Source organism: Doryrhamphus excisus, chromosome 20 (genome assembly GCF_030265055.1).
Source record: "Doryrhamphus excisus isolate RoL2022-K1 chromosome 20, RoL_Dexc_1.0, whole genome shotgun sequence".
Taxonomy (NCBI): domain Eukaryota; kingdom Metazoa; phylum Chordata; class Actinopteri; order Syngnathiformes; family Syngnathidae; genus Doryrhamphus; species Doryrhamphus excisus.
In genome coordinates this window covers 5,286,916-5,313,850 of record NC_080485.1, presented here as the reverse complement: position 1 = coordinate 5,313,850, position 26,935 = coordinate 5,286,916, and the positions used below count along the sequence as shown (strand labels likewise).

General features: G+C 40.5%; 3 protein-coding genes across 4 annotated transcripts; 1 reads left to right on the top strand and 2 right to left on the bottom strand.

The window, feature by feature from the left end:
* Nucleotides 1-378: 378 nt before the first annotated feature.
* On the bottom strand, nt 379-5,788 carry paox (polyamine oxidase). Its single transcript, XM_058058329.1, has 10 exons — nt 5,449-5,788; nt 4,951-5,127; nt 4,744-4,874; nt 3,012-3,199; nt 2,546-2,727; nt 2,277-2,446; nt 2,014-2,099; nt 973-1,085; nt 745-899; nt 379-669 (listed from the first exon to the last, which is right to left on the bottom strand). Exons 1-10 carry the CDS (start codon nt 5,600-5,602, stop codon nt 520-522), a joined length of 1,506 nt encoding a protein of 501 aa, XP_057914312.1. The 5' UTR covers nt 5,603-5,788; the 3' UTR covers nt 379-519.
* Nucleotides 5,789-6,935: 1,147 nt separating this feature from the next.
* On the bottom strand, nt 6,936-26,264 carry rassf4a (Ras association domain family member 4a). Of its 2 annotated transcripts, XM_058058333.1 has the most exons (11): nt 26,175-26,264; nt 19,305-19,373; nt 17,858-17,933; nt 13,022-13,128; nt 12,333-12,412; nt 10,142-10,308; nt 9,626-9,727; nt 8,697-8,748; nt 8,453-8,574; nt 7,782-7,879; nt 6,937-7,555 (listed from the first exon to the last, which is right to left on the bottom strand). In XM_058058333.1, the coding sequence occupies exons 2-11, from the start codon at nt 19,355-19,357 to the stop codon at nt 7,492-7,494; spliced, it is 921 nt and encodes a 306-aa protein (XP_057914316.1). In that variant the 5' UTR covers nt 19,358-19,373; nt 26,175-26,264; the 3' UTR covers nt 6,937-7,491. The 2 variants fall into 2 exon arrangements, with proteins under 2 accessions (XP_057914317.1, XP_057914316.1); XM_058058334.1 differs by lacking the exon at nt 26,175-26,264 and having other exon boundaries at nt 6,936-7,555; nt 19,305-19,368.
* LOC131107888 (uncharacterized) lies at nt 19,298-23,088 on the top strand. The gene is made up of 5 exons (XM_058058337.1): nt 19,298-19,581; nt 21,124-21,334; nt 21,464-21,581; nt 21,654-21,737; nt 22,645-23,088. Exons 1-5 carry the CDS (start codon nt 19,414-19,416, stop codon nt 22,757-22,759), a joined length of 696 nt encoding a protein of 231 aa, XP_057914320.1. The 5' UTR covers nt 19,298-19,413; the 3' UTR covers nt 22,760-23,088.
* Nucleotides 26,265-26,935: the final 671 nt, after the last annotated feature.

Below are 26,935 nucleotides of genomic sequence, written 5' to 3'. Positions count from 1 at the left end.
TTTACTTTTCTCTAATGAAGCTGATTTTAATTGAAGAAGTTGCTACAATACTGTCACTTTTAATTTCTCCTCTGGTCGAGGGTGACCGTATTTTTTTCTTCACATTTTTTATACCAATATTGAGCTTAAGATGATGGAAAAAATATAGGAATGCTCTACAAAAGACTAAAAGTAAAAAGACCAACAGACTTACTTTAAAAATGTCTATTTCATAACTTTGTGCAACTTTAATACAGCATGTCTCTGAAATGGTTATTTCATAGTATGGATACAAGATGTGGACTAATAATGTATCAATAACTCATGATAATAATGGTAATAAATACGGAGACCGTATTATGTAAAAAGAACGTCACTAATAATAGCAGTAGTCAGTGATTTTGATGAACAGTAAGCAGTTTATTAAGTTGAAAGAATATAATTGTCTGTATTGAATGTATTCCCTTTCCCTTGAAAATTGGGTCTCAATTTAGACAAATACTTAATTTTATGAAGCTGCTTACAAAAAGTGTTATTCTTTTAAAGCTTTGATTTAGGCTTGGGTGGATGACTGGAGGAGTAGTGAGTGATGAGCCTGTCAGCTTCCCTCCTGCCAGTGAGAAGAGCTCCATGGACAGTGCTGCTGTGGCTTGGATGGGTCGCCTCTCCAGCAAACAACACCTGCAGGGGCTGGATTGGACGCACCGAATAGTGTGTGAGTTGAGGAACACTTTTCTTTTTTTTGATTCTGCAGTGCAAACATACTTGTGACAGTGATGGCTTTGAAGGTAGAGGCTCCATCATGTTCTCCAAATCTTGCGGGGAACAACCTTTTGAAGGATAACTGTACGATCCACATGTCCAGGGGTTGCTAAACCACTGAGAGCGCAAGAGTCTTCGGGGAGTGATGATGGGGTTGCCTAACATATGAACACTTAGATAACATACTGAAGTCCAGTGAGTACAGAAAGGCCATAAAAGCTACTTATTCACCTGTAAACATGCGGATGAGTTGAGTGACTGCGTGCAGGACCTCCTGCTCAGATAAAGTCTCCATGTACTCTGACTCATGCCCAGCGATCCAGCCACATAAAACATGGCTGTGCCTGTGGGTTATTTCAGTAAACACCCCATTCAAAATCAACATACAAGCATTTTCAATTATGTTCAATACAGTCACTGTTCAATGAAAACCATGTACAGTGGAACCTCCCGGAGACCGAAACATTTTGGTGTTCAACAAAAATCTTCTGCCAAAATAGGCCTCAAAAGCCAAATAAAACTTATGAGGACAAACCACCACCATGTGTGATGTCAGCATGTACAGCTTAAGCTTACTGAGTACAGTATACAAATATAGTTGGGTATTGGAACAAAAGGAACTACTTATGTATTTTTTTTCTGTATTTTTTAAGCCAACACAAAGTGATAATAGTGATGGCAGAGATCCGCTGTGGTGACTCCGTAATCAGGAAAAAGCCAAAAGAAAAAATGACAAACAGGAAAACCAATGATACCCACAGAATCAAACCTAACTTGCTGCAACACAAGGAAATGATTGGCTGTTCAGTGGAATACGAGCAATGCAGTTAATCAAATCATTTATACTACATACTGTACCGTATATACTTACTATACACAATAGAATGTTTACCTAATTCCAGAAATACCTGTGTCACTTGGTGGCAATATTACTCTGCAAACACCTTGATTGTTACTTTCATTTAGTTGTATTATTGTTGAGAATGACAAATATTAGTTAAAACTATGTCTGCAAAGTGAATATAAGTTTGATGATGGTGATAGTTTGCACGGAACAAACAAATTCATTTTACATTGTTTTCTATGGGAACAGAATGGGTTTGACTTAAGAGGTTCCACTGTAACTCCAAATACTGTGTTTCTTAATACAATACAGCTGTGGTAAGATACAGTACATATTAACATGAAAATCATAAAACACGTTTTATGCATATAGTATTTATCACCATAAACCATAACCAGTCAGTCAAATCCAAAATGAAGGTTGCTGACCCGTCAGTTGGTTTTACCACAGTGAAGCCAAACAACTTCTTTATCCAAGATCCAGGAAGATCCTGTACCTTGTCCACAATGGCATCCTGAATCATGATGGAAAATAAGTTGTGTTACTCACACGGCGGTGGCCCGCATTTTTATAGATGCTCAGAAAGTTGACAGAAAGCAGCATATTAAGCATTTTGCAACACAGTTGACACCATGACAAGAGCGTTGTTTGGATGTTATTAGATCGTGCAAACGCTGACGTGGCGACTCACCTCATCTTCCCACACCAGGTAGATGACCTCAGAGTCATTATCCCACCATGGTGAATCAAACTCCACAAATATTTTATTGTTGGTGCCAAAGCCAAATCTCTGGATAGAGTGCATCTTGTGGAGAGGAAGAGGAGGTTGAAAGAGAGTGGAATAGTGTTTCTTTAAGTAGCCTGGACAAAGAGAAGTAAGGACAATTCAATTTATATTTTAAAAGTTCTTCTCTAGGATTGTAGGATAGGTTCTTCTCTATCATCCATATGTCATAATACCTAAAGAAACCGTCATGATCACGTGATCGGCAACCACTTTCTTCCCGTCTTGACACTCAATGGTCACGTGGGTGTCTGTCTTCTCTGTGTTGTTCCAGTGGATACAGCGAACTGGCTGATTGTAGGTCACCAGACCAGCAGGCAGCTCTGACATCAGGTTTCTCAGCACACCTTCATAGCCACTGGAATAAGGGAGAAAATACAACAGGTGATGAGGAGTTTCTTGATTTATTGTGGCAACTTAGTTTGGTTATATATATGAAGGTGTAAGCAGGTGTTTATGGTAGTCAACGTTTATCCCTGCATGAGAAGCTATAACTTTCATGAAGGCAATCATTCACTTACATAAGTTAACATAGAATTGTTTATGACACTCTTTTAAGTGGATACTAATAAAACTAATAAAATGATTTTAATGTTTGACACATAATCATGCTGTGCAAGCACTCCGGCTTGGACTACAAACCCTGGTAAGGTGCAGTCAAGTCCTGGCAGAGATTTATACATGCCAGAACAACCCAAGCTCAGGTCATCCATGGTGTAAGTTCCATTAATGCAACATTCCACCTTCAGCATAGTGCTAATCATACACAGTCGCAAAGATCTTGTGGCTGCATCAGCATCTTTCCACTTCTCAGCTGCTCTTTGTTGCACCTGCATCAAAACAAGATGAAGATGGATGTGAGGGTGGAATATTGACATTGTTTGTTTCCATACCTGTGACCCACAGTGAAGTCCTGTAATAGGACACTCATAAAGAAGTGTCGGCTGCCTAATGCACATAGCTCTCAGGCCAGTACGGAGGTGCTAATGCATGCTTTTATTTCCTGTCGTTTAGATTACTGTAATGCCCTGCTCTCCGGTCAATTATTACAGAACTCAGCCGCACGTGTGCTGACGAGGACCATAGGGCGGGAGCACATTACACCAGTTTTAAAGTCGCTGCATTGGCTCCCTGTCCGCTTCAGGATCGATTTTAAGATTCTCTTACTGGTTTTTAAATGTCTTAACGGCCTTGCCCCTTATTTATCTGATCTGCTTTTACCATATCAACCCCCGCGGACCCTGCGGTCCTCCGGCACTGGCCTTTTAACAATACCAAAACCCAGAACGAAAACCCACGGTGAGGCAGCATTTAGCCACTATGGCCCCCACCTGTGGAACAGCCTGCCGGAGAGCCTCAGGACTGCGGAGACTGTTGATATTTTTAAAAGAAGATTAAAAACGCACCTTTTTAATCAGGCTTTTAACTAATATTTTGAAACTTTTCTTATGTTTTTATCTTTTTTGTCCTATTTTATGCTTTTAGTCTTTAGCTTTTAACTCCAGTGTTTCCTCAGGGGGGGTCCTCCACACTGGGGGCTGTGTCGGGTCTGCTGAGGGGGTGCCATCCTTGGGTCCCTTCGACCCGGCCGGCTGGGGGTTCCTCCCTTTAATGTGGGGGTCCGCCCGTCTGTCGGAGTCGGGGGCCCGGGTGCTGGTCCCCCGATGGCACGGCCTGCGGCTCCTCCAAATGTGGACGGCCCCAAAAGTGGCGTTTCCTTGATCCTCAGTGCCATGCCATGTCTTCCTACTGTGTGTGATTGTGTGAATGTGTGGGTGGGTGGGTGTGTGTGTGTGTGCGTCTAGTATGGAGGGTTTGAGGGAGGGTCTTTCTAAGTATTTGTTTTCCTTTTAATTGTAGTAATTGTTTTTAACTCTGTAAAGCACTTTGTGTTGCATGTCTTTGCAGGAAAAGTGCTATACAAATAAAGTTGATTTGATTTGATTTAGCTGTACAGTATATTGCTCAGTGCCCTATTTAAAGTATGCTCATAAAAAGACACTTGATTATCATGTCTCACAATAACATGGTGTCAGAAGCATACATAAGGAATAGACAGACTACGAACTGTCAGACAAAGTGAACGCTAACACACATGCTTTGTTATATATCCGTATAGTGGATGCTCTGAGTTGAGCATTTGCCAACGAGGATAAAAGAACTGCAGGACACAAGCCCTATCGGACATTTTGGGATGAACACTCGCACGTCTGGGCTGATCTTCAAAGCAGCAAAGCTCATTGGCACGCAAAATTCTGTACCACTGCGGTGTCAATCGTAAATGGTATTGGGGAGTTAAAAGACTGTCTGATCCAGTACACATGGTACAGTCTGTTCTTAAAAAGACACTTGGTCATCATGAATATGACAATACCTCTGCACGAATAAATTGACCCGCGCTGGGCCATGGTTCTCCTCCTCTCTCATTAAACTCTGCACACTCTTCCAGCAGCTCAGTAAACATCTCCTGAGCAGGATGCACATCTTCAATGCTCAGCTTGCGACCTTTGATTAAAAAAAGAAAACACTGCATAAGATCACAAATACCATACAGGCTGGCCACCATGCATATATAAGTCACCTGAGCTGGTAAAGATATTGTGGATCCAGGGAGGATGTCCTCCGATCTCCATGGCCTGGTTCTCTGGCTTGAGGGCCTCTGCATCCAGGAGTCCATATTGTCGAGCCAAACAAAACACTGGGTTGCCCTCGGATGGTCCGTGGATCCAGTTTGCACCGACCTCTATTATGTTATCACCTACAGGCAGAAGCCATGGGCAGGTTTACCTTATGTGTCTTCTGATATGGCGCTGTTGTATGATTAACTAACATACGAGCTCCGGTATGCGATAAGACAAACATACTGTACATAGGTCAAAGGGAATATGTAATAAATATTGATAGGAATAACACGATGATTTATCCTAAATATATACTATATACACGACACTGGGAGACTTATACTATATTAACTTCAAAAAATGCCCCCCGCATGCTTTGATTTTACAGTATGAAGCTCTACGTGGAAAAGTTTAGACACGCCTAGATTACAGTAGAAAGACATCGTCGGTTTACTTACCAAATTTGCCTGTTTTTATCCTTCCTCCACTTCTATCTGTAGCTTCGAGTATGTGCACACGATTAAAACCTGCTTTAACTAGTTTGTGTGCCGCTGCTATCCCTGCTATCCCACATCCTACAATTACTATTCTAGCGTCAACACCCACAGACATGGCGGAGACCGACTGGACTGCAGAACACAACTAACTGCACGGATGTCCGGAACTGTGGAGAATTTGACAGGCGTAAGACGTTTATGGTCCTCCTCCAGCCGCGACCAGCCATTCCGGTGTTTAGTCCAAAGTCACTAGACAGTAGTGTCCGCCATGATGGTGAGCAACAGTGGTGGGCGGGGTTAGGAGCGCCATAGCGTAAACCACAGTGTACTACTGCTGAGTGTAAAATAACGTTATGCGCAGTTCAAGGTTCAAAGGTTCGGACAGTAGGTGGCAGCATTCACTCAGATTGTTGTATTTTTCTACTAAAATAAAACCAAAGAACAAGAGGATGAGCTCTAAACTTCTCGCCACAAGGTGCGGATGCAGTGAATTGGTCTACCATACTACTCGAATTTGTTCGAGGTTTCATTGTCACATGCCATTCTGTTTATTTTTCACAATACTCAACAATGAATTGTGATATTTATTCAAGGTTGGCGTTCCCCATTCAGTGTTCATCTGTGCTGTGTTGAAGTGAGAGGAGTATGGCTCAGTACAGAGAGGAGAGTTGAGTTTGCTAATGTAGTTTTGTCAACATTAGCAAGACTAAAAATATTGTGCTTTTTGGCCCTTTTGATTTAAAAATTAATCATAAAGACATTATGTTGGTTCTGACATAAACCTAAATGCTTTAAAACAATTACATGGAATCCTCAGTCTCATTTACAGTACTTGAAGGGTGAAAAAGGTGTGCATTTTGTTGTTTGGCCAGGAGATGGCATCGTAGAGAATGCTTTGTTCCAAATTCAACATTTTAGAGCCTACCCGTCCTCAATGTTTGGATACGAAAAAAACCATGTGATTGTGTGTGTTTAGATACAGGCTTTTGCCTCAGTGTTATGCAACTAACACAAACTATTCAAATCCTTGTAAAATCCTAGACAATTAGAGGAAAAAATACAGTTTGGAGCTGGTGACTTCAGAAAGTATGTAGCGGTATGTTACATTGTTATACTTGAGGGTGGATAAATCATTTAATCTAAAAGGTCACTTCCTGCTTTAATTTCAGATCTAGCATATCATCCATCTGTTTTCTATGCCGCTTATCCTCACTCGCGTCGCAGGGGTATGCTGGAGCCTATCCCAGCTGTCTTCGGGCGAGAGGCGGGTACACCCTGGAGTGGTCATCAGCCAGTCGCAGGGCACATATAGACAAACAACCATTCACACTCATACCTATTTAAAGTCGCCAATTAACCTAACATGCATGTTTTTGGAACGTGGGAGAAAACCCACACACGGGGAGATTGTGTGGCCAACATGCAACGTGCGGTCCTCTGGCATATCAATTCATTACAATATACTTTATTGCATTTTTTTGTTTAATTCCGGAAATGTTTTTGCATGGTGTGCTGAATTTGTATATTTTTCCCTTGCAGCAGTCACATCCAAGGGGAAAAGGATGCAGGTCAAGATCTCACACACTCAGGCAAGTACTTGCATTAATCAACTAATAATAATGGTCGCCTGACTGAAGGTCAAGGTTGGTCCTGCAAAAATGACAACGGTCAACAGACTTTGCTGTTTGTGAAAGTGTGGGAAAAAGGGAACAGCCCTCCTCCCTCAGGATACCTCATTGTGTAAAGCCGATCAGCTCTCCCACACCCACAGCTCATGGGAACTGGTCGGCAGAAAGGTCACTCGGAAGAACAATGCTAATAGTAATACGTTCCCCAGTTACTGTGGCAGAACAGGACACTTAAAAAAAATGTTTATTTGGTACAGAAATGCAACAACTTTAAGGCAATTTATCGCATACAAAGTCAGAGGAAATATGACAAAAGTATAAATATACACAAAGTCATTAAAAGTGTCACACAAAATGTGACTATAATAATGGAGGATTAAACTGGATCACAGGTTCTGTCCTCAAGCTGATGTAGAATCATCGACTTCAGAGTGATGTACCTGCAGAGGGGTAAACTGAGGTTATCTGGGGTCCAATGGGGATTACAAGGCACATGTGCAGCTAATATGACTTTTTTGATCATTCTCGCTTGTTAAAGCTAACAATGCCTCCATTGACAGGCTGCAGGGTTGTTTTGATTTCATAACACGTTTAGGAGACACAGACAGGCTTCTCGTAATCTTACGTTCAATGAGGAACTCCGTATGAGTGAGACTCTTCACTTACTTTTTAGTCAGTTTATTGATTTCCCGTTCTTCTTCCTCTTTTAGCTTTTCCACAAAGCTGTCCAAAACTGGAATCTCAAATTTGATGTACTGAGCAACCTGGGGGATGAAACACATAAAAATGTGTACAGTACAGAAATAAAATCTATTGTAATGTAATTCAGACTAATTACATGAAAATACAAGCCCCAGTACCCTAAAACAGGCCAAAAAAAAAAAGATGCACATCTGAGACATCTGTTGTGACGTGGACTTAACATTTGTGTTTGGTTGTGCTTTGCTGCTGAGAAACAAATCACATTTCTGCTTTAGACATTCCGGAACAGCTTCGATGTTGATTGTGACAAACATCTGATCACACCGCAGGGAGAACTAAACTGCGAGGAATTTCACAAGGAGTCAGTTTGATTGCATAACCAGACACTTCTTTGTTTGTTATTGTGAATGAAATCAAACATAAACATGAGAATCTTCCTGGCAATGGTCTTGTTTCTCTCCGTGCCGTCACAGCACACAGCAGCAAAGCTATTGTCAGAAAGCAGGATAGCGTTCCTCAGCTCGCTAAATTTAACCTGACATTATTTCAGGCCATTGTGTGTCTGGGCTCATTTCAAAGGGGGTCGCTCGTAGGCACCAGGACTACCACGTGACGAAAAGGAGGCTGTGACTTACATCGTAGGTGACCTCCTCTCCTAGGTCGGCCTCCATAATGAAGATCTTAGAGATCTTCTCACAAGGCCCGTGAAGCACACGAGCCACCAGTGGGTATTCGCCATCCCTCAAGTGGGTCCTCTCTAAGAGCAGCCATAAAATCAGTAACACCCCAATTCATCTACTAACCAGTTTGCATGGAGTATTTGTCTTTCTACATGCATCACGTACAAGGGAAAAAAAACATATTCAAATCCAAACCTACCGCCAGACTCATGAACCATGTAAAGAGCAAACTCCTCGGATTTATTTTCCACCTTAAAAGACACAAATATTACAAATATTATAATCCTTAATTTTAAGTACAGTATAAACATTTCATAAATACTGTATAACTCTTGCAGAACTGCAATATGATGTGTGACACATGGTCGCCTGAAGCGGTGTCCTTACAAGCCTTTCTAGAAAAAACACTGCTTCTTCCTGGAATGACTCACATCATAAGTTCATTATCTTGGGTATTTTGTGTGTTATAAGTTATTAAGTACAGTATGCTGTTTGTCCCCAGCATGTGCTCTTAATTTGGAGTCCCGGTCGAAAGATAATATGGAAAAATACAAATACAGTAGATGTAATTGTTGTTAAAAGTAATTAAAGCACAAAGGAGTGCACAACTTGGCTACAACCAGCTGAGGGATGCTTAATTCGGTCTCAACTTACTCGCTGTCGAAATGAGCACAACAAAAAGTCAGCTATGAGAAGATGAACATGGAATCAATTGTAGTGGCTCAAAAAGCATTTATTCTAGCATCGAAACAGGAGTTCAGAACATTCTGAACAGTGCATGCTAATGAAATTATGTGCTCCATTTGTCCGTGTGCATGGCTTGCAGTGGAAAGTGGGAATGCTCTCTTTGACCACATTGTCACTTATTAAGCATATTGCACAACACAGGCTGCGCAGTGCCTCGTGGTTAGCACGTTGGTCACGCAAACAAATATATGCATGTTAGGTTAATTGGAGACTCTAAATTGTCCATAGGTCAACATCAACATCATATTATGTAAGTAAAGGACCCCTGCTATTGGTTTTACAAATGAATGCTATTTATACAGGCATGTGTTTTATATAAGGTGATGTGGAGAATGCTTTCAACTTAAAATGAAACATCAGCACAGTACATGTTGGTCTTACCCTAAACTTTTGTAGCAGCATGTTCAGTACTTGTACCGTCGTCATGGCGCTGTTTACTCGCACGTTAGTGACTGAGCCAAAGGCCGGAGTGAACACAGATGTCTGTGGGGGGTGTCACACAAGAGAAGACCAAGAGTGTCAGTAACATTGTTTTCATTATTTCTGAACTTAGGTGCTTTGAACATTGTGTACAGGAAGTCCAGACCAGAGGGGAAGTTACTGGTTGTGCAGCTGCACAGTGTTCAACAGCACACACACACACACACACACATTACAGTCAAAGAGGATCTGATGGAAGTGTTCCTCGTCAGATGACTCATTAGTCAAATCAGCACATGGGTGGCTATTGTCAAACTTGAGCACTCCAAGTACAGGAACATCCGCCCAGGAAATATCTTCACATCTTCCCTGCTGCACCTGCACCGGCACCCATGTACTCTACAGTACTACAGTATGTCTGTGTGCATGTCACAGACGTTTGACAATACACGCGGATGTGTGAAAGCTTTTGTGTACCTTGTGGTTGTAGAAGTGTCCATTGATTGAAAACCTGTGTGTGCGTAAACGCTGCAGGTCTCTAGCTGTGTTTGTCCTTGACCTCCTTTGGACTTGCATGAAAGAAGCATCACTTCTGGTCCTCAGCAGCTGAGGCTCCTCTTCCTCATGCCCCTCCAAATCCCCACCTACACAATAAAGGGAAATATCAACACCCTCTTTAGCTGCTGCAGCTGGCACTTTTTCAATAACAAGACAAGGTTTTTGCTTGATAATTTAACATAAACAATCTGTTATCTCAGAAATGTAAACATAAAAATAGAGGACTTTAAAGGCTCCCTATTATGCAAAATGGAATTATAACCTACAAATAATTACAAAATAATTATATAACAGTAGGAAGACCCTACTGTAAGGAGCAGGGGTGGGCCAATATTTTGACTCTTCGGCCGCATTGAGTTAACAAAATTGCCAAAATTCTCAGCTGTATGTTCTCATGTCCCTTTTGTTAGGAGCACTTTAAACATCAGACTACATCAAATTATGTAATTAAATTTTACAGTTTTGTTGTTTTTTTTTTTTACTAAATCAGACATCCGACTTGCAAGTCACGTTGCCAGTTTGTATGTTAAAAGTTTCAATACTTCGAAAACAACAGGCGGGCCGGATTCAAACGCCTAGTGGGCCGCATGTGGCCCCCAGGCTGTAGTTTGCCCACCCCTGCACTAGAGCCCATTAATGAGCACCAAACGTAAAAAATAGCTATCAACTCCCTCACTTGTGTGCTCCAGTTTTGAGAGAAGAGGTACGCAAACGGTGGCTTTTTAAACCAGGCTTCGCTACACATCTTAAAATAAAGCCAGGAACTATGATGTACTACTACTACTGATGTAAGAGCTCTAAGTTCTTCTTTTTTTAATTTCTTCAGCGAATAGACCAACCTTGCATCATGTTGCTATTAAAATGTCAGTGTAATGTTAGCACTGTCGCTCACATAGCTATGCTAGTGTTGCTAACGTCTATTCTCCGGTCGCACTGCTTCATGTTTCACCATTGTATGTGATATATGGTTTATATTACGTGTAAGTGCAGAGTTACAGCGTATACTATGTACACAATAGCCTGTCTTGGAGCCAAACACACTGTTGGAGACAAGCATGCACAAACTCTGCTCATTTGCATAAAAGCTCCAGAAACACTAAATGGCGCGTTCACATGTGGTTACTTTATAAGCACTTTTAATCTAAACACGAAATTCCAGAGAACCAGTTTTGGCGAACACTTTTCCAATACACAATTGTGGCTATAACCTCTGAGACTTGCTTCAAATTGTTGGTGACCTTTAATGGTGGTTAATACATCACAGCATATTATCACAGTATACAACTGTTTATGCACGTGCATGCATTAAAATTTACCTTCACTGCGTTTCCACTTGGCTTTAATACATGGGAAAGATGCATGCTGAAGTCTTATCAAATACACTTCTGCCACCTTGTGACCATTTTTACTGAACATGATCTCTTTTTTTGTGCACTTGCATCATCACCTCTTTTTGCCTCTCATGCAAAAAAAATGTAGAATATGTAAATACATCGTCGGGTTAAAAATAACGTAAAAATCCGTCTTTGGTAGCGAATGAATTACAATTTTTCAGTTTAATTACAAATATGTTGTGAATTGCCAAGCCAGAGGCTTCAAATGATGATATGACTAAAGTTTTCTATTAAAGCCAGTAATCTGGATTGAAATGCTTCAGAAATGTCCAAGGGGTTACAATGAATATTGATCAATAAAATATAAATGTTTACTTATTTGCTAATCATGAAGCATATGCTTTAGAGGTGAATAGTGCACAAAATAAACCTGGACTGGACCAGATGAAACCTTTAAATACCCTCAGTCTGGTTACATGCGGTGATCTTATTTGCGTCTCGTGATCAGATTATCTCTGCACGTGAGTGGATGGTTCACTGCTGGACATGCTGACTGAAGCAGGCTGCAATCTGTCTTGAATGTATAATCTGCAGTTGGTGTGTGTGTGTGTGTGTGTGTGTGTGTGTGTGTGTGTGTGTATATATATATATATATATATATATATATATATATATATATATATATATATATATATATATATATATATATATATATATATAGTACAGTTATGTATATACAGTCTGTAGGAGCAACTACATGTGATCGGTTTACTTACCAGCAGGTCCAATTTCTCTGCCTAGTGAATTATTGTTTGACTCTGATGAGTGCTGCTTTGCGGTTATGCACTTGCTGTTCCTATAGATACACACATTGAAATATAAATGTTAAAAAAATGCATGTTAGTATATTTATACCATTTGTCGTAGTCATACAGTATATGTAAACTTGTGTGTGTTTGTATACTGTAGGTATGTTATAAATTACACAGCACTTTAATACCTTTTGGTTGCCAATTAGATGGGCTCTGAAAGACAATAAGTCATTTCAATCAAATCTTTTCCTATTGGTTGTTAGCTTGCTTGCTTCTTAGCTCACTTAGCTTCCTGCATCATAAGAGTTGCACAGTATAGAGTAAAAAATGAGTAATAGGAGTGGAAAGGGGACTATAGGGATGCTATTTGATGTCTACAGGGCTCTGATAATGTTAAAAAAAAACTTGTTAGCACAGTTTTAAATTGACGAAAAAGGGAATGCAGTACATTTTTTGTAAAGTGAACTATCCACATTCGATCATTTTTTTGGAAAAAAAAAAGTATGTTAATGTGTGTTACAACAGCATCATGTATTACTATGTTAGAAGTAGTAAGTGCTAAATGACACAAAGCAGCATGGGGATGGCTAGCGGACAAGGTGTTAGTTTGTAGTCTTAAATGTAAAGTCTGGAGAAGAGTTGGGCTGTCGTACCGTTTGACACGCAGCCTTTCATTGTCATCGTACATTTGAAGTCTGATCGGTCGATGCAGACCCCAGTGGATGTTCAGTAAACCCTCCAGGATGAGCTCCCCCTCCTCCTACATGCACACATACACGTGCACACACACACACACACACGTTGCTCAGAGAGGAAATCCTGCAGGCTCCCAGCCACAAAGGCTCAATGTCAGGTGTACGTGCAGGAACATTCACTTCAGGCTGAAGCTTCTCATTTTAGAGAAAAGTCATCAGGCCGAACCCGCCCTTTGTATACAGTCCAAGGGTGAAGTCATGTCTGAAGCACTGAGGGTCATGGAGATGTGGCAGCTTTGGATCACGTCGGCAGAGGGGCAAAATATTTAGGTTTAACTCAAGTGAAATTGTACATTTAGCTCAGCAGGAAAAAAATTGCATTGTTATTTTGGAATGTTAGCACAAAAACCATCACTTTACAAAAGGTACACAAAAATACAGTAGATATTGATGAGGAACTAATGACTAAGGCACATAACTTTTGAGTGAATTACTGAGGAGGGGGTTTGGGTTAGGTAGGTTCATTCATCATGTAATTTTGAGTACTTTCTGTAAAGTGTTACCAAACTGTCTTTAAAGGATGGATACGCCTGGACCTTCAGTCTTTTACAAGATTGCAATTTAAAAGTTATTGACTACAGCCATCCCTTGTTTATTGTGGAACACAAGTTATAAAACTGGTTCCTGTCTTGTTTACATGCTGTTAAAAGTGCATGAATAATCAGGAGGGTGTCACTTGTTATGACTGTGTTGTTTCACGGTGCAAATATAACGAGAGATGTTAGAAATTGTCAAAGGAGGCAGCTTTTTTTTGTGTTTGTGTCAGGTCAGGCGAATCCCTCCCAAAGCTTCATTGTTCCTGTAATATAAACACTAAATGAGGCCAAGCCTGCGAACACACTGCTCCAAGGTTTCCGGAACAGCCTTGAACACACCCTCTCGCTTTCGGTCTCTCTCACATACAACCACACGCTCAAAGATGTGAGTAAGGTCGGCAGAGTTATATTTAGCCGTCACGCCTAATCACTGTTGGAGGCTGCCTCTATAAAGCTGCCATGCAAGCTGTGGACCTCAGACATTCAAGACTGAGTCCACAACACATCACTCTGCTTTATATCACAACCACAAGTGCATCAGCAAAGGTGAGGAAGCTTCTTTTTATACTTTTTTTCAACTATATTCCATACTTTTAAAGAGATTAGCATTAGTATAATCATGTGCTAATGTGATTATTAATAAGGAATTTTGTTTCTTTCCCTTCCCCAGAATGACACACAAGCGTCTGCTACTCTCCCTGCCTCTCCTGCCCACCATCATTGAGACACTCGAGGACTCTCCCCTGCACCCTGCAGCCTGCCAGCCCTCCCAGTCACTGGAAGACTACATGACCAGCATCGAAGCTCTCGCTCGTCCCGTGGGGGGCCTGAGCCCAGGCCCCTTGAGACACCAGAGGTCCACCAGGCTGAGCCAGTTGTCCAAGGCTCAAATGAAACACTCCGTTTCATCCTCACTTTCTCGCGGGTCACCACGCACCCACAGGACTTGCAGACCTTCTTTGGGCGGGAGTACCTTAGAGGACGGTTCCCTTAGGAGCAGCAGACAACAAGACTGTCGGGGTAAAGACCCTGTGGACTGGCTGTTTGGTCGGATAAGGACTTGAAGGGGAGGACATTATGAAGGCGCACGTCATCTCAATAATGGATGCACAAGGAATGAACAAGTATTTATTTGTATGCACTGTGGATGCAGGATCACATGTTTACATTGTTTTTAAAGAAGTATACGATACAGGTTCTATTAAAATACTGAAGTGATAATGAAGATGAAGCTGTTTTACTTTCGTTTCAATGTTAACACTTATTGAGCCCCAAAATGGCCAATAACTATTATCTGATACTCGTGCCAACTTGCTGCTTTTGAAACGGTAACACTGCTTCAATGTGGCCCAAAGCGGGACTTAAAGAAAACATACAAATGTTTGACCAAAAACAATATATTTTTAGTTTAAGACATTTTTGACATGCAAGTTAAACCTGATAGTAATTTTAAAACTTCATAATAATTAAAATTAGTAATAAACTCAATGTGAAATCAAATCTAGGGTTGCAACTAAATATTATTTTAATAATCGATTAACCGGTCGATAATTTTTTTTATTAATCTTTAAAAAATAAATAAATGTTACGATCTCTGTCTCTTAGCATCAACCCCTCAAGGGCAGGGAAAAGGGATTTTATAAACAAAACTTTTTTCCAAGTTTTCTTTAAAATAGTAATTTCATATTGTAAATTACAACAGTATTGTCAGTTTCTTTTTTTTTTATCATCCAACATTACAATGCTAACCCATTTTCAGTGTAAACCTAGACATATGTAAAATATATTCTGATAAAAATGAAGGCAAATATGAAAATTAAACAGTAAAACATTCTGACTAATTCATCCAAAACATGATGATGATAATGATGGTTTTATCAATTAATAAATTATAATATATATATATATATATATATATATATATATATATATAATATATAATATTTTGTAAACATTATTTGTCAGTGCTAACAAAATGCTTATTAATACAATATTTGCTGTTATGATTGAATTCTTATAACCTGCAGCAATACTGCCATCTAGTGGTAGAGGTGCTACAACGGATGGTGTCTTTCTTTTTTAGTACCTAACAGAGCCACCAGAGGGGGATAAACTCACAGAAATTAATTAACGGTCCGAACACATTTGAGTTTCAGTTTCTTCCACACGTTTAATTTAAATGCACAGCCTGCCTGCTTGATGAATGACATAGGACGTTTATTGATGAATATAAATGTATAATACGACTTCAATCACACATTTCAGAAGTTTGTCACTTTCTGCTTTGCCCAATGATTCTTCCAGTAATTCACCATACTGTTTACCTTGAAAACACCCTGCTTTAAAATGTTTTTTTGGTGAATCCGAACTAATAGCAAAACAAAGAATCGCTCAATGAATGAAAATATACGAACAATGCATTAGTAAAGGAATCTGTGTCATAATGAATCTCCTCATCATTATGAGCCTTACAGTTACACGCATACAAAGCAAACATGTAAGGGCTTGTTCTTGATTCCAAAAAGTGTCTGGGCTCTTCCTGCAATAACAAAGCACCACAGCACCTGATACAACCTGACTAAAAGATCATATGACTACACCCAGTGAACGTGATCATGACCTCACCTTAAAAAAAAACGACATTATTGGAGAGTGTTATTCACCAGCTCCCCTGACCTCCTTTCACACAGGACTCGTCAGCTTTAACTTTACAAACAAGACCTCACAGTAGTCCTGTTTACTCAGAGTGGAACTTTGACTCTGACAATTTTATCCTGAAAGTATCAATTATGACTAGTTTCCTTTCTGTATGACGGCAACAGGGTTAAAATACACTGTGTGAAAAACAACAATCAACGTCTCATGGCACTCGGCACCCAGAATGAGCCTTTTGTGTATCACTCTATTGGGCACAGAACCATATTTGGTTACCTTAACTCATTCATGTTCATGCTCATTATAGACTAGCTAACTTGATGTTCATTCTACATTTATCATCTCTTATTGCCTCTGATGTGTCTTATCCATGACATAAATAAGCCAATTAGCACCATTGTGTTCCTCAGAAAGAGCCAAATGCATTTAGACACATTGCATACTTTTGTATCTCTATATACTTTATAAAAGGTATATGTTGGAAAATCTGGGTTCGAATGCCCGTTAGTTTGGGCATCTCTCTGTGGACTTTGCATGTTTTCCCCATGCGTGCGGGGGTTTTCTCCGGGTACTCCGGTTTCCTCCCACATTCCAAAAACATGCATGTTAGGTTAATTGGCGACTGAATTGTCCATAGGTATGAATGTGAGTGTAAATGGTTGTTTGTCTATACAATATGTGTCCTGTGATTGGCTGGTGACAGGAACAGGGTGTACCCCGTCTTTCACCCGAAGTCGGCTGAGACAACCTAGCATAACCATGGATAAGTGGCATAGAAAATAGATGGATGAAAGTTCTTATTTACTCTGTATCTTTGTGAATTGTCAAATATAGATGAAGGTATACATAAATCAAAGAAGGTGCATTCAATTGTATTAGTAAAAATACTGTAAAGTAAATATAACTTTAATTAGTGTACAGTACTTTCAGATTTTGCAGTCCATGTGAGGGTCGCCATCAGTCGGAATGTGTGGGACTTTCCCAGAATGAGACAATATCCTAAGTCTGACCGATGGGGGGACAAATATGAGGGACACATCATGACCACTGTTGCCTGCCCACACACACACACACACACACACACACACACACACACACACACACACACACACATACAGTATAGAGTCTGAGTCCACTCAGCAACCTGCTGGTGAACACAAGGGGAAACTCCTGGCCATAAATACCACAGAACAATTATCAAACAAATAACCATACTCTTGCCAACAATTTTACAGACCCAACAGCAAAAGGTTAAGTTGGCGAGCGGTGGTTTATGTGTAAAACTGCATATCTGAGGAGAACACTCCTTTATTCCATATTAACTTGAGTGAAATGGGGATTTTTTTTGTGGTTTGTAAGCAGTTGATCTCCATATTGGACACTTTGTATACGGGACAGGCCCATTTTAATCCCCCTTTGTCTGTCTGAGAACAACAGCACTGGTTTAACTGGTTTCATTTTCCATATGATGAAGCACTGCTTCTATCCATGCAGCAAAGGATAAACAGATTCCCCAAATTTCCTGAACATGTACTTCGCTTACCTCATGAGCCCTCAGCTGGAAGTTCTTCCCTTCGTGGTAGCAGTTGTAGGTCCTAAGCAGCGACAGGATGTCCGACCTGACGAAGAACAAGAGGATTAGCTCACCCCCCCTCACACCGCAGTGCAGTCAGTCTTGGCATCACTGTGTATAGTCGTCCCTCGTTTATCGTGCTTAATTGGTTCCAGACCTGACCGCAATAAATTCTGTATTAACTAGAAAAGCACTCAGAGAGCACAGATTCCCCCCCCGGCCCCCATATTGTGATTCACATCAAAATAATAATCCTACATTTTTTTGGATCAGTCTTTGCAAAAATTGAAAAAATGATCCAATCTTGCAATGTTAAAGAATCCTTTACAAAATTCCTGAATCCAAACTGTAATCAGGATCACCCCCAAAACTTCATGCGTTCTTGCATATCCCATTTCCGACAATTCCTGAAAATTTCATCCGAAACCATTCAGAACTTTTCAAGTTATTGTGAACGCAAACAGATAAAAACATAACCACTGCACTGTGCTTGGCGGCGGTAATAACCTGAATATTTTCAACCTGTTTTTAAACCTGTTTAAACCTTTCTTAATATGGGTTTTAACATTATTAGAGCACTGTAGACATGAAATAACAGCCCAAAAGTCACTTTTACACTCCTATTAATCTTTGTTTACATCACAGAACACTGCAGCTACATAACAGACTCTCCAATTTACTTAACTTGCTGAACTTAATGAGTTTGAAATGGAGTGGGGAAGAAGGACAAAAAAAGGCAAAAACGTACCACTTCCACACATAATGAGCCTTATAATCCGCGGCATGACGGCTCGATTATGCTGGCTCAGTGGCCAGTCTCCATGTAGTATGAAAGTATGTAATCTAACGTTATGGCTCATTAACATTACTACTGCCAAGTGACCAGAATACTACATATAACTTGTGTTTCAATATTTCTTGACTAATAATAGACGATAGTCCACCACAAAACAGCCATCATGTCACGTTTGGGCTTCACTCTCTCGTGACAGCTCTTTTAGTTTCCTTCTTTGACTCTGTTCTGGTTTCCATGCCCTTATTTTTAAACCACTTCCTTGGTCGTTCCCTTCCGTTTTCCTTACCCCTGCTCTTTCACGCACCTGCCTCTAATTTCATAATCCCTATTTAGTTCAGGTGTGTGCTCTTTCTGTCGTGGCTTCATTGTGAATAGTCGTGTGTTTGGTTTGCCTTTTGCTTGGTAGTTGTTGTGTCCTGCTGCTGCCATTAAAGTCAACGTTTTATCTGCACTTTTGGTCCTGCTCTCTGCATCCTGGGGTCGCATCGCACAGCTCGCAAGCCCGAACGTGACACATCATTTATTATTACTTGAAAAACTGCAATATGGTGAGGGAGCCATAATCCTACCGTGACATACATATGTAGATGTGATTGTTCATGTGTATGTGGGAGGACTCACTTTTGTATCAGTTTGTCAGCACTCAGCTTCACGTAGGTTTGATGCTCAACCATTCTGACAGGACTTCAGCTGTAGCACAAAGAAAGACAAATACATTTTTACATCACCAATGGATGTCATGGAAACGCTATACGTAGCTCTCACAAACACTAAAAAAATGGCAGACCTGGCAGACGAACGCGAGACCTTGATAACCGCTCAACAAGATGCTCAACCTGAGGACCTGAGCACACGTCTTGTGCTGGAAGACACAGCCATCCCATTGAGAGCGGACATCGTAAGTGATGTCGCTGTATCTATGCCACTGTTGTTGACGAACTAAAGTGCTCAAGAACTAAAGAAGTTTGGGTAGTGTTTTAAATCTTCAAAATACAGCTAGATACTGCAAATACTACATGTTATCACAACTGTACGAGTTAATACATGATCACAGCATGTATATCAAACAATGCAACATCGTTAGAGGGCTTCATAGTCAAAACAGGTGTATCCCAGTGACATGCATTGTTAGCTAGCTCATATTCACTTGTTTTCTCGCGTTATAATACACAGAAAAGGGAAAGAAATATGTCTTCATGTTTCTTAGCAGTGTTGAAAGACAGAGGGAATACAAGTTTTATTTTAAATTGCAGTAATTTCCATCCATCCATCATGCTGTGTATGCTCATTATAGTCAGTTTAAATTAGAAAATATGTAAATATATAGGAAATAAATAGACTTTTAAAATAATAAAATACATTCAAATTAATGAGTTGTAAAAAAATGACAAACATTGTATAATTCATGAATAAATACAGGATATTGATTAATCAAAAATTTATGAATGATAATTATAATGATAAATGAATGAAATATATATTGTTGCAATTGGCATATTTGGCAAGATGCAAATAGATCCAAGTGTAGAGAAGTGGCATATGGCAGATAATGGTGTTCCTGCTGTGCTCCAGTAAGAGCAAGAGACCAGCAGTTAGGATAAATCACATGCTCTTGTTGACACAGAGCCAACAATCCAAGAGGCAACATGCTGTGACACCCATTGGCAAAGCCTAAACACCGCTCTCCTTACCAGCCAGGTACGACATTGACACTCCTTTAGAAAACATCTGTTAGCGAGAGCACGCAATTAGTTCACAGTGACAGAAAGTTAATGTAAGCAAAATGAGACCACAAATAAGTGATTTCAAGAAATAATATGGCCCATAATGTAAGCACAATGAACAAGAAACAAACATGTAAAGTACTAAGCTGGTTTCATCAGGGTCAGCTTTTTATCAAAGCTATTTATTTGTCATTGATATTTAAGCAAACATTATGGTTATCATTGCACAGTTCCCATTGGAGTTTGCACTGGAGTTTAGCATGTAGATGTTCACTGAGCTGACCTCTCACAACATACACTAATACTGCACTTACTGTGATTTCATGCACTAGAATGGTTTAAACTGCAATTTTTTATTTTTCCGGAAAAATTGTACAACTTTTGGGACAATCCGCTTTGGAGGTTCCGCTCTATTTTTGGGCTCATTGTCATGCTGAGAGGTGAAATTCCTCTTCAGCTTTCTAGCAGACATTTGAATGTTTTGATGCTTCACCGTGGTTGTGGTGTTCCTCTGGTGATGCATTGTGTGGTTTTTGCGTCATATATACATTGGAATTGTGAAAAGCTGAACGTTGGTTTTAACAGGCCCCAACCCATTATCCTCCATGCTGTTTGCTGTTTGGAGACTAAACCATTTATTCTGCTAAATTTAGATTAGTTTCTTTTTCAATTAAAGTGGCTATGTTGTAGAAGAATGATGTTCAAGCTCTCTGCAGCATCCGAAGAGGGAAAGTGCTTCAGGGAATTTCCGGGTGTGGAAAGCCCGGCCGACTCCGAGTGTGTGGGGGGAGGAGCACGAGGATATAAAGAGCAGTGTTGGTCTCCGGAGCTCAGTGTCAACGCTTAGTCAGTATTCAACCATGAAGCTCAACCTTCAGTCTCTTTGCAAGCTCATCTTGCTGGCAGCTTGTTGTGTCCTGAGCACAGGTGAGCCCACACCTGCTTGTGTGTTTCCACTGTGTACTGTCGCTGTTTACATTTGTCTGTGCATGTGTGACTTAACCTGTGTTGCACGGCACTCAGTGAACTCGTAATCTCGTTACCATGTTTGTGCAGACAGCACGTTTGTTCCGGGAAGATGTTTATGTCCTGAGACGCAGGAAGCCGTCCGGGGAAAACTGAAGGAGCTCAACGTGTATCCGAAGAACCCTAACTGCGACAAGGTTACTGTTATGTGAGTATTTACACACACACACACATTCACACCCTCAGTGGTCTAACATGTATACTTGTATGTGTTTTACAGCGTGACACTAAAGAGTACCAATGAACCTGTGTGTCTGAGTCCAGATACACCGATGGGGAAACAACTGATACGATGCTGGACTAGGTAAGATGACATATAATTTACCCCAAAATTATGCAATTTTACTTTACAATTTGGACATTTTAGCTGTTCAAACTGATCCATATGCTTTCTCAACACATGCAAAGGAAATGATCTTTGGTTCATTAGAACCAAAGATTGGAGTTTCTCTTATTGTGGTCCTCAGACTCCTGGTGGCCCCAAGACACTCCAAAGTGGTCTGTGCTTGGTAGTTTTAGACTCTTGACAAGCCTTTTGTTTTATGCATATTTGGAAAGCAGCTGGTCCGCATTTATTATTTTTTATTCTTTAAATTGTCCACAAGAGGTGTTAAAACATCTGCTCTAGATCATACATGTCACCAGTATCATAGAACGGTGCAAATTTCCTCCAAATTGTCTCATAAAATCAGTGGTATTAAGTAACTTATCATGTATCTATCTAATACAGCTCCTGACTAAGATACCCATTCAACAAATACAAATGAACTTTTACTCCAAATTTGGCTTGGGTATGATTGACTTTGGGCTTCATTCTGTTTATACACACACGACTATACCTTAATGCATATACACATAAGGCTACAACAGCTTGTCGAAGCCTGCACTCAAGTCAACCCCCCAATTAATCCTCCAATTTAGGTTAGAAATGAATGTTGACCTCCATGCATAATAACACTATGCATTACCCATACTGCAGGAGGGCAAAGGTCAAGATGGTTTGCCTTATTAAGTTGCAGAAAGCGACAATGCAGTAAACAACCTATTGTATTTGAATCACTATGAACACAGTGGTAGTCATTACATATGTTATTAGAACACATGCTTGCTTTAGGTGCACTTAAACATTGTTTAGAATAAAGAAACACACAATAGGAGGGCATTTGCCATTGATTTGCATTTGCATAAACAAGCTGTTGTTTATTTTCTAGGGCTAACTCTTTGGGTCGTAACGTGAAACTGTGTCTGAGGAGGAGGAGGAGGAGGAGAGGTCAGCGCCGACACTCTCGACACCGCGGGAGAGTCTCACCTAGACATCAGTCGTGAAACATCCACAACAAAGTTACTGACCTTGTTTTTGGACTTGGAGATGAGGGCCTTTCATAAAGAAGAGGACGATTGTGTCATTTTACATCAAGTGTCACATTTCTCAGATTTGTGCTGTTTGGGCTTCAATTAATGTTGTCTTTTTTATTTTAGCAGCAGAAGGCTTTATTTATCTGTGTATCTGATGTTCAACAAAGCCCTGGAGGCCACATGTTATATCTATTCTAGCTTGAAAATGTCAATTTGTGTTTAGGTGTCTGCGCACATGAAACACTAGTTATTTATTTTTGTATCGTTCTGTAGCATTTAGATTTTTTTTAATAAAGAACTTTAACAATGTGTTTGAGTGTCATTTATTGTCTCTGGGATGTATTTGCTTTTAACAATGTGTTTGAGTGTCATTTATTGTCTCTGGGATGTATTTGCTTTGAATCTGAAGAATGACATACGAGTAATTCTTCCTCGGCAGGAAGCAAGAGGTCACATGACCTCAGCTTTCGTTAATAAACCACAGGATGTGAGTCACTGGAAGGTCAACGTCTCGCAGTACCTAATCTTCCAATGAGGGTTGAAAGTTCTCCATGGCATCACACCTTGTTGGGTTTCCGAAGCGTGTTCTTAGATCACATTACAGCATGTTTTTATAGATGACTACACATTCACATGACTCGGTGTGGAACAATTAAAGTGAGTTGTTTGTGATGGCGGTGAACCCGCCTACTTACATTCTTGTGCGGCCACACACACTTAACCATTTTGCACCGATCTTCATAAAAGAAAGGGAAGCATTAAAGCTCGTGTTGTAACCTGTCGTATTTTCCGTGTGCAAACTGATTTTGGTGATAAGTGGACTCTTGCGAAACTGTCATCAGTCATTGCCAAGAGCACATGGTGGTAGTAAATGAAAGTGAAAGTCGGCTGGTCAACAAGGTCCTTTTGTCACAGCTGTGGCAGTGATTTTGGGGACTTTTGGTATGGACTGTAGATGAACGGCAACAACAGTCAGATCTTTGGGTCACAAGGCCTCAAGAGTCATGCAATTTGAGGATTAAGCTACGTTGTCTTGTAAAATATAACGCAAATGCTCAGGATTACCTACACATGTGTCTTCATTCATTCATTCATTTTCGACCGCTTTTCCTCACGAGGGTCGCGGTGGGTGCTGGAGCCTATCCCAGCTGTCTTCGGGTGAGAGGCGGGGTACACCCTGGACTGGTCGCCAGCCAATCACAGGGCACATATAGACAAACAACCATTCACACTCACATTCATACCTATGGACAATTTGGAGTCGCCAATTAACCTAGCATGTTTTTGGAATGTGGGAGGAAACCGGAGTACCCGGAGAAAACCCACGCATGCACGGGGAGAACATGCAAACTCCACACCAGAGATGGCCGAGGGTGGAATTAAACCCTGCTCTCCTAGCTGTGAGGTCTGCGCGCTAACCACTCGTCCGCCGTGCAGCCCACGTGTGTCTTATGCTATTTAAATATTCTTTTGCTTTTTTGTTTTTCTGTGTGTGTGTGTGTGTGTGTGTGTGTTTGTGCTGCCACCACAGAACGGCACAAGTGAGGGAAAGTTGTGATGATAACCATAGAGTCAGAAATGGATCCTACTGCAATGTAGGAAAGTGAGCTGCATCTCGATCTAATTTCTGAATGATGACAATTCATTATTTTATTTCACGTAACGAGCTGAATCACAAACAAATGCTACCCTTTAACTGGAGGACTCGTGCTGCACTGACGTTAGCAAGACGGCCGTCATTCATCCTTGATGCTCATTACAATATTACTAAAGTCAATGGCGTGACTGCACAACAGCTGATTTTAAATGTAAGTGATGGAAGTCACTTTCCTTGTACAAGCAGGCATCTCCCTCTGCCACTACATTATTATACATTGTTTTCTTTTTAATATTAACAGGGATTAATGCACCTTTTCTCTTTTATGACCGGTACAAATGCCAAAAAGCTCAATACATGAACAATACATGAACTCAGCAAGTTTTTTAGTCAGTTCTTATTTTTACACATGTATGTCACTTAATGATGTTAACATGTTGGTACAGTCCTAAAATAATCCCTTAATTATTTTCTGAAGGCAAAATCGGGAGTTGACCGGCGTGCCTTGTGTTCATTAACAATTTGTCCAAAAACATGCATGTTAGGTTCATTGGCGACTCTAAATTGTCTAAAGTATGAATATGAGTGTGTTGTCTATATGTGCCCTGTGATTGGCTGGCGACCAGTCCAGGGTGTACCCTGCCTCTCGCCCGAAGACAAGCTGGGATAGGCTCCAGCATTCCCGTGATCCTACTGATGATAAGGGCGGAGAAAAAGAATGGATGAATAAAACTTAAGCCCTAAAGCCAAGCAAAGCCTTGATGGTCCAATGCTGCCATCTAGTGTTGAGAGTTGTAAGTACCAAAAAACGAATAATTAGTACTTTGTCTACAGGGCAGTTTTACTCCACGCTGATCACATGGATCATAATCTCTCCTGGTTATGACACCAGAAAACTGGGTCAACATATTACACTTCTTTACTCTGGCTGATACAAGATCTAGTTTGTTTTATCACAAACATCAGTATTATTTGAATACATTTGAATTCCATTGCCATTCGGATCTATCCTTGGAAGTCATGGAAGTCATATCGCATACATAAATACATATTACAAAAGGGGTATGATGCAGCACTGTATATGAAAGCTGTAGGCCAGCCTTAAAGGTATACAATATTGTTATTTTGGTTGAAGACACACGAATGTGTTGCTCTGTTTGACTGCTGTCATACTGTAACTAAATTACTCCTTAACTTAAACTTAGACTCCTCAACAATGCATTCAACATATCTAGGCTATATGTTGAATACACAGCACCCAAAGTATGTACATTATGGAATGGTCAGTCTGTCCCTCATGCATATTTACACATTTTTAATGGGATATCAGTCTGTCACCATTATTATGAATAATTCAGGTAGAAGGGGGCAGCCGGTCGAGAGAGGTGGGAGAGAAGAAAAGGTGCATGAATTCTCCTTTGTGTTCCTGTGTGGACAAAGAAGCATCGCGAGAACTGCACCCAATTATCACACCTTCACTGGCAGGCAACGGAGTCCAAACATCATTATCATCATCATTCATGCCCGTGAGTAAAAATACACAGGGGAGCCCCACAACACGACAAACAGCACAAGGTAAAGCAAATCATATCATAATTAGGCACAATCGCATCTTAAACCACAATAAAACAAGGAGAAACGGAAAGACGAAACCACACATTCTAAAAATAATGCATCCAACTTCTCAACACCTCTTGTTAAGTAAACATTCTCTATTTTATCGCGGAAATTTTGATCTACTGGTCAATCTGGTACAATATATAAAGAAATATTTTCGTATCAGCTTACCATAGCAGTAAAGATCTTCCGTGTGGAATATCCTGCTTATCTTTGACCAGTCCTCTTCTTTTTGCCCCCTTGGTGGTGTGCTGTCTGAGAGCCGGGACTAACAAACTGACAGCAAAATGCACCAATAAGAGGTCGCCTTAGTGAGCTTCAGTCAATCATCGGGCGGTGTAGGCGGGGCTTGTGGTATTAGCGTTGTTCCTTCTTAATCAAGATCTTTCTGGGGGGTTTTGCATCTCATTACTGACAACATGTCCTGCATTGCCTTTTTCAATCAAACAATTTCATTTGAAGCTTTATTTACATGCGTTTTATGTACTATATGCCTTGCAGTTGTTTGTGATTTACTTGACAAACAAACCAATTTGTACAAATTCAGTCAAGTCAAGCACACTAGTCGAACGCCTTTCCTGTTTTGCTCCCATTCTCTGGAATAAAGGAAGAATCCACTGTGACCGTGTTGAAATGTATTCCCCCCCATCCTGTTTTTAATCCCGGATCTTCCATCTCAGCCATTGTAGCTTGGAAACAAAAACTATAGGAAGTCGCTCCTGCTCCCTCCCTGATGGGGGTTCATGAAGGAAGGAAGTGAGACATTCTAAGTCATAATAAAAGAACTGATTAAGTGTTTGTGGAACGGAATCAAACTATGACCATTTCTGTGGTACCACTTTGTTGCTAATTGACCAAAGTTCATTATACAAGGCTGAGAATGGACCAATGCGTGACCTTTGTGAACTCTGGACAAAGATGTAGTCTTCTGT

Bases quoted from the DNA above. Each gene is read 5' to 3' on its own strand.
- LOC131107888 (XM_058058337.1), top strand. From the start codon at position 19,414: ATGGATGTCATGGAAACGCTATACGTAGCTCTCACAAACACTAAAAAA. The intron at 19,582-21,123 runs GTAAGTGATGTC...AGCTCTCTGCAG, and splicing joins TCCCATTGAGAGCGGACATC to CATCCGAAGAGGGAAAGTGC. The intron at 21,582-21,653 runs GTGAGTATTTAC...TGTGTTTTACAG, and splicing joins TGCGACAAGGTTACTGTTAT to CGTGACACTAAAGAGTACCA.
- paox (XM_058058329.1), bottom strand. From the start codon at position 5,602: ATGTCTGTGGGTGTTGACGCTAGAATAGTAATTGTAGGATGTGGGATA. The intron at 900-972 runs GTGAATAAGTAG...TTCATATGTTAG, and splicing joins ACTCATCCGCATGTTTACAG to GCAACCCCATCATCACTCCC. The intron at 670-744 runs GTATGTTTGCAC...CGTCCAATCCAG, and splicing joins CAAAGCCATCACTGTCACAA to CCCCTGCAGGTGTTGTTTGC.
- rassf4a (XM_058058333.1), bottom strand. From the start codon at position 19,357: ATGGTTGAGCATCAAACCTACGTGAAGCTGAGTGCTGACAAACTGATA. The intron at 8,749-9,625 runs GTAAGACCAACA...GTGTCTTTTAAG, and splicing joins TGCTGCTACAAAAGTTTAGG to GTGGAAAATAAATCCGAGGA. The intron at 7,556-7,781 runs GTAAGTGAAGAG...ACCCCTCTGCAG, and splicing joins ATCAATAAACTGACTAAAAA to GTACATCACTCTGAAGTCGA.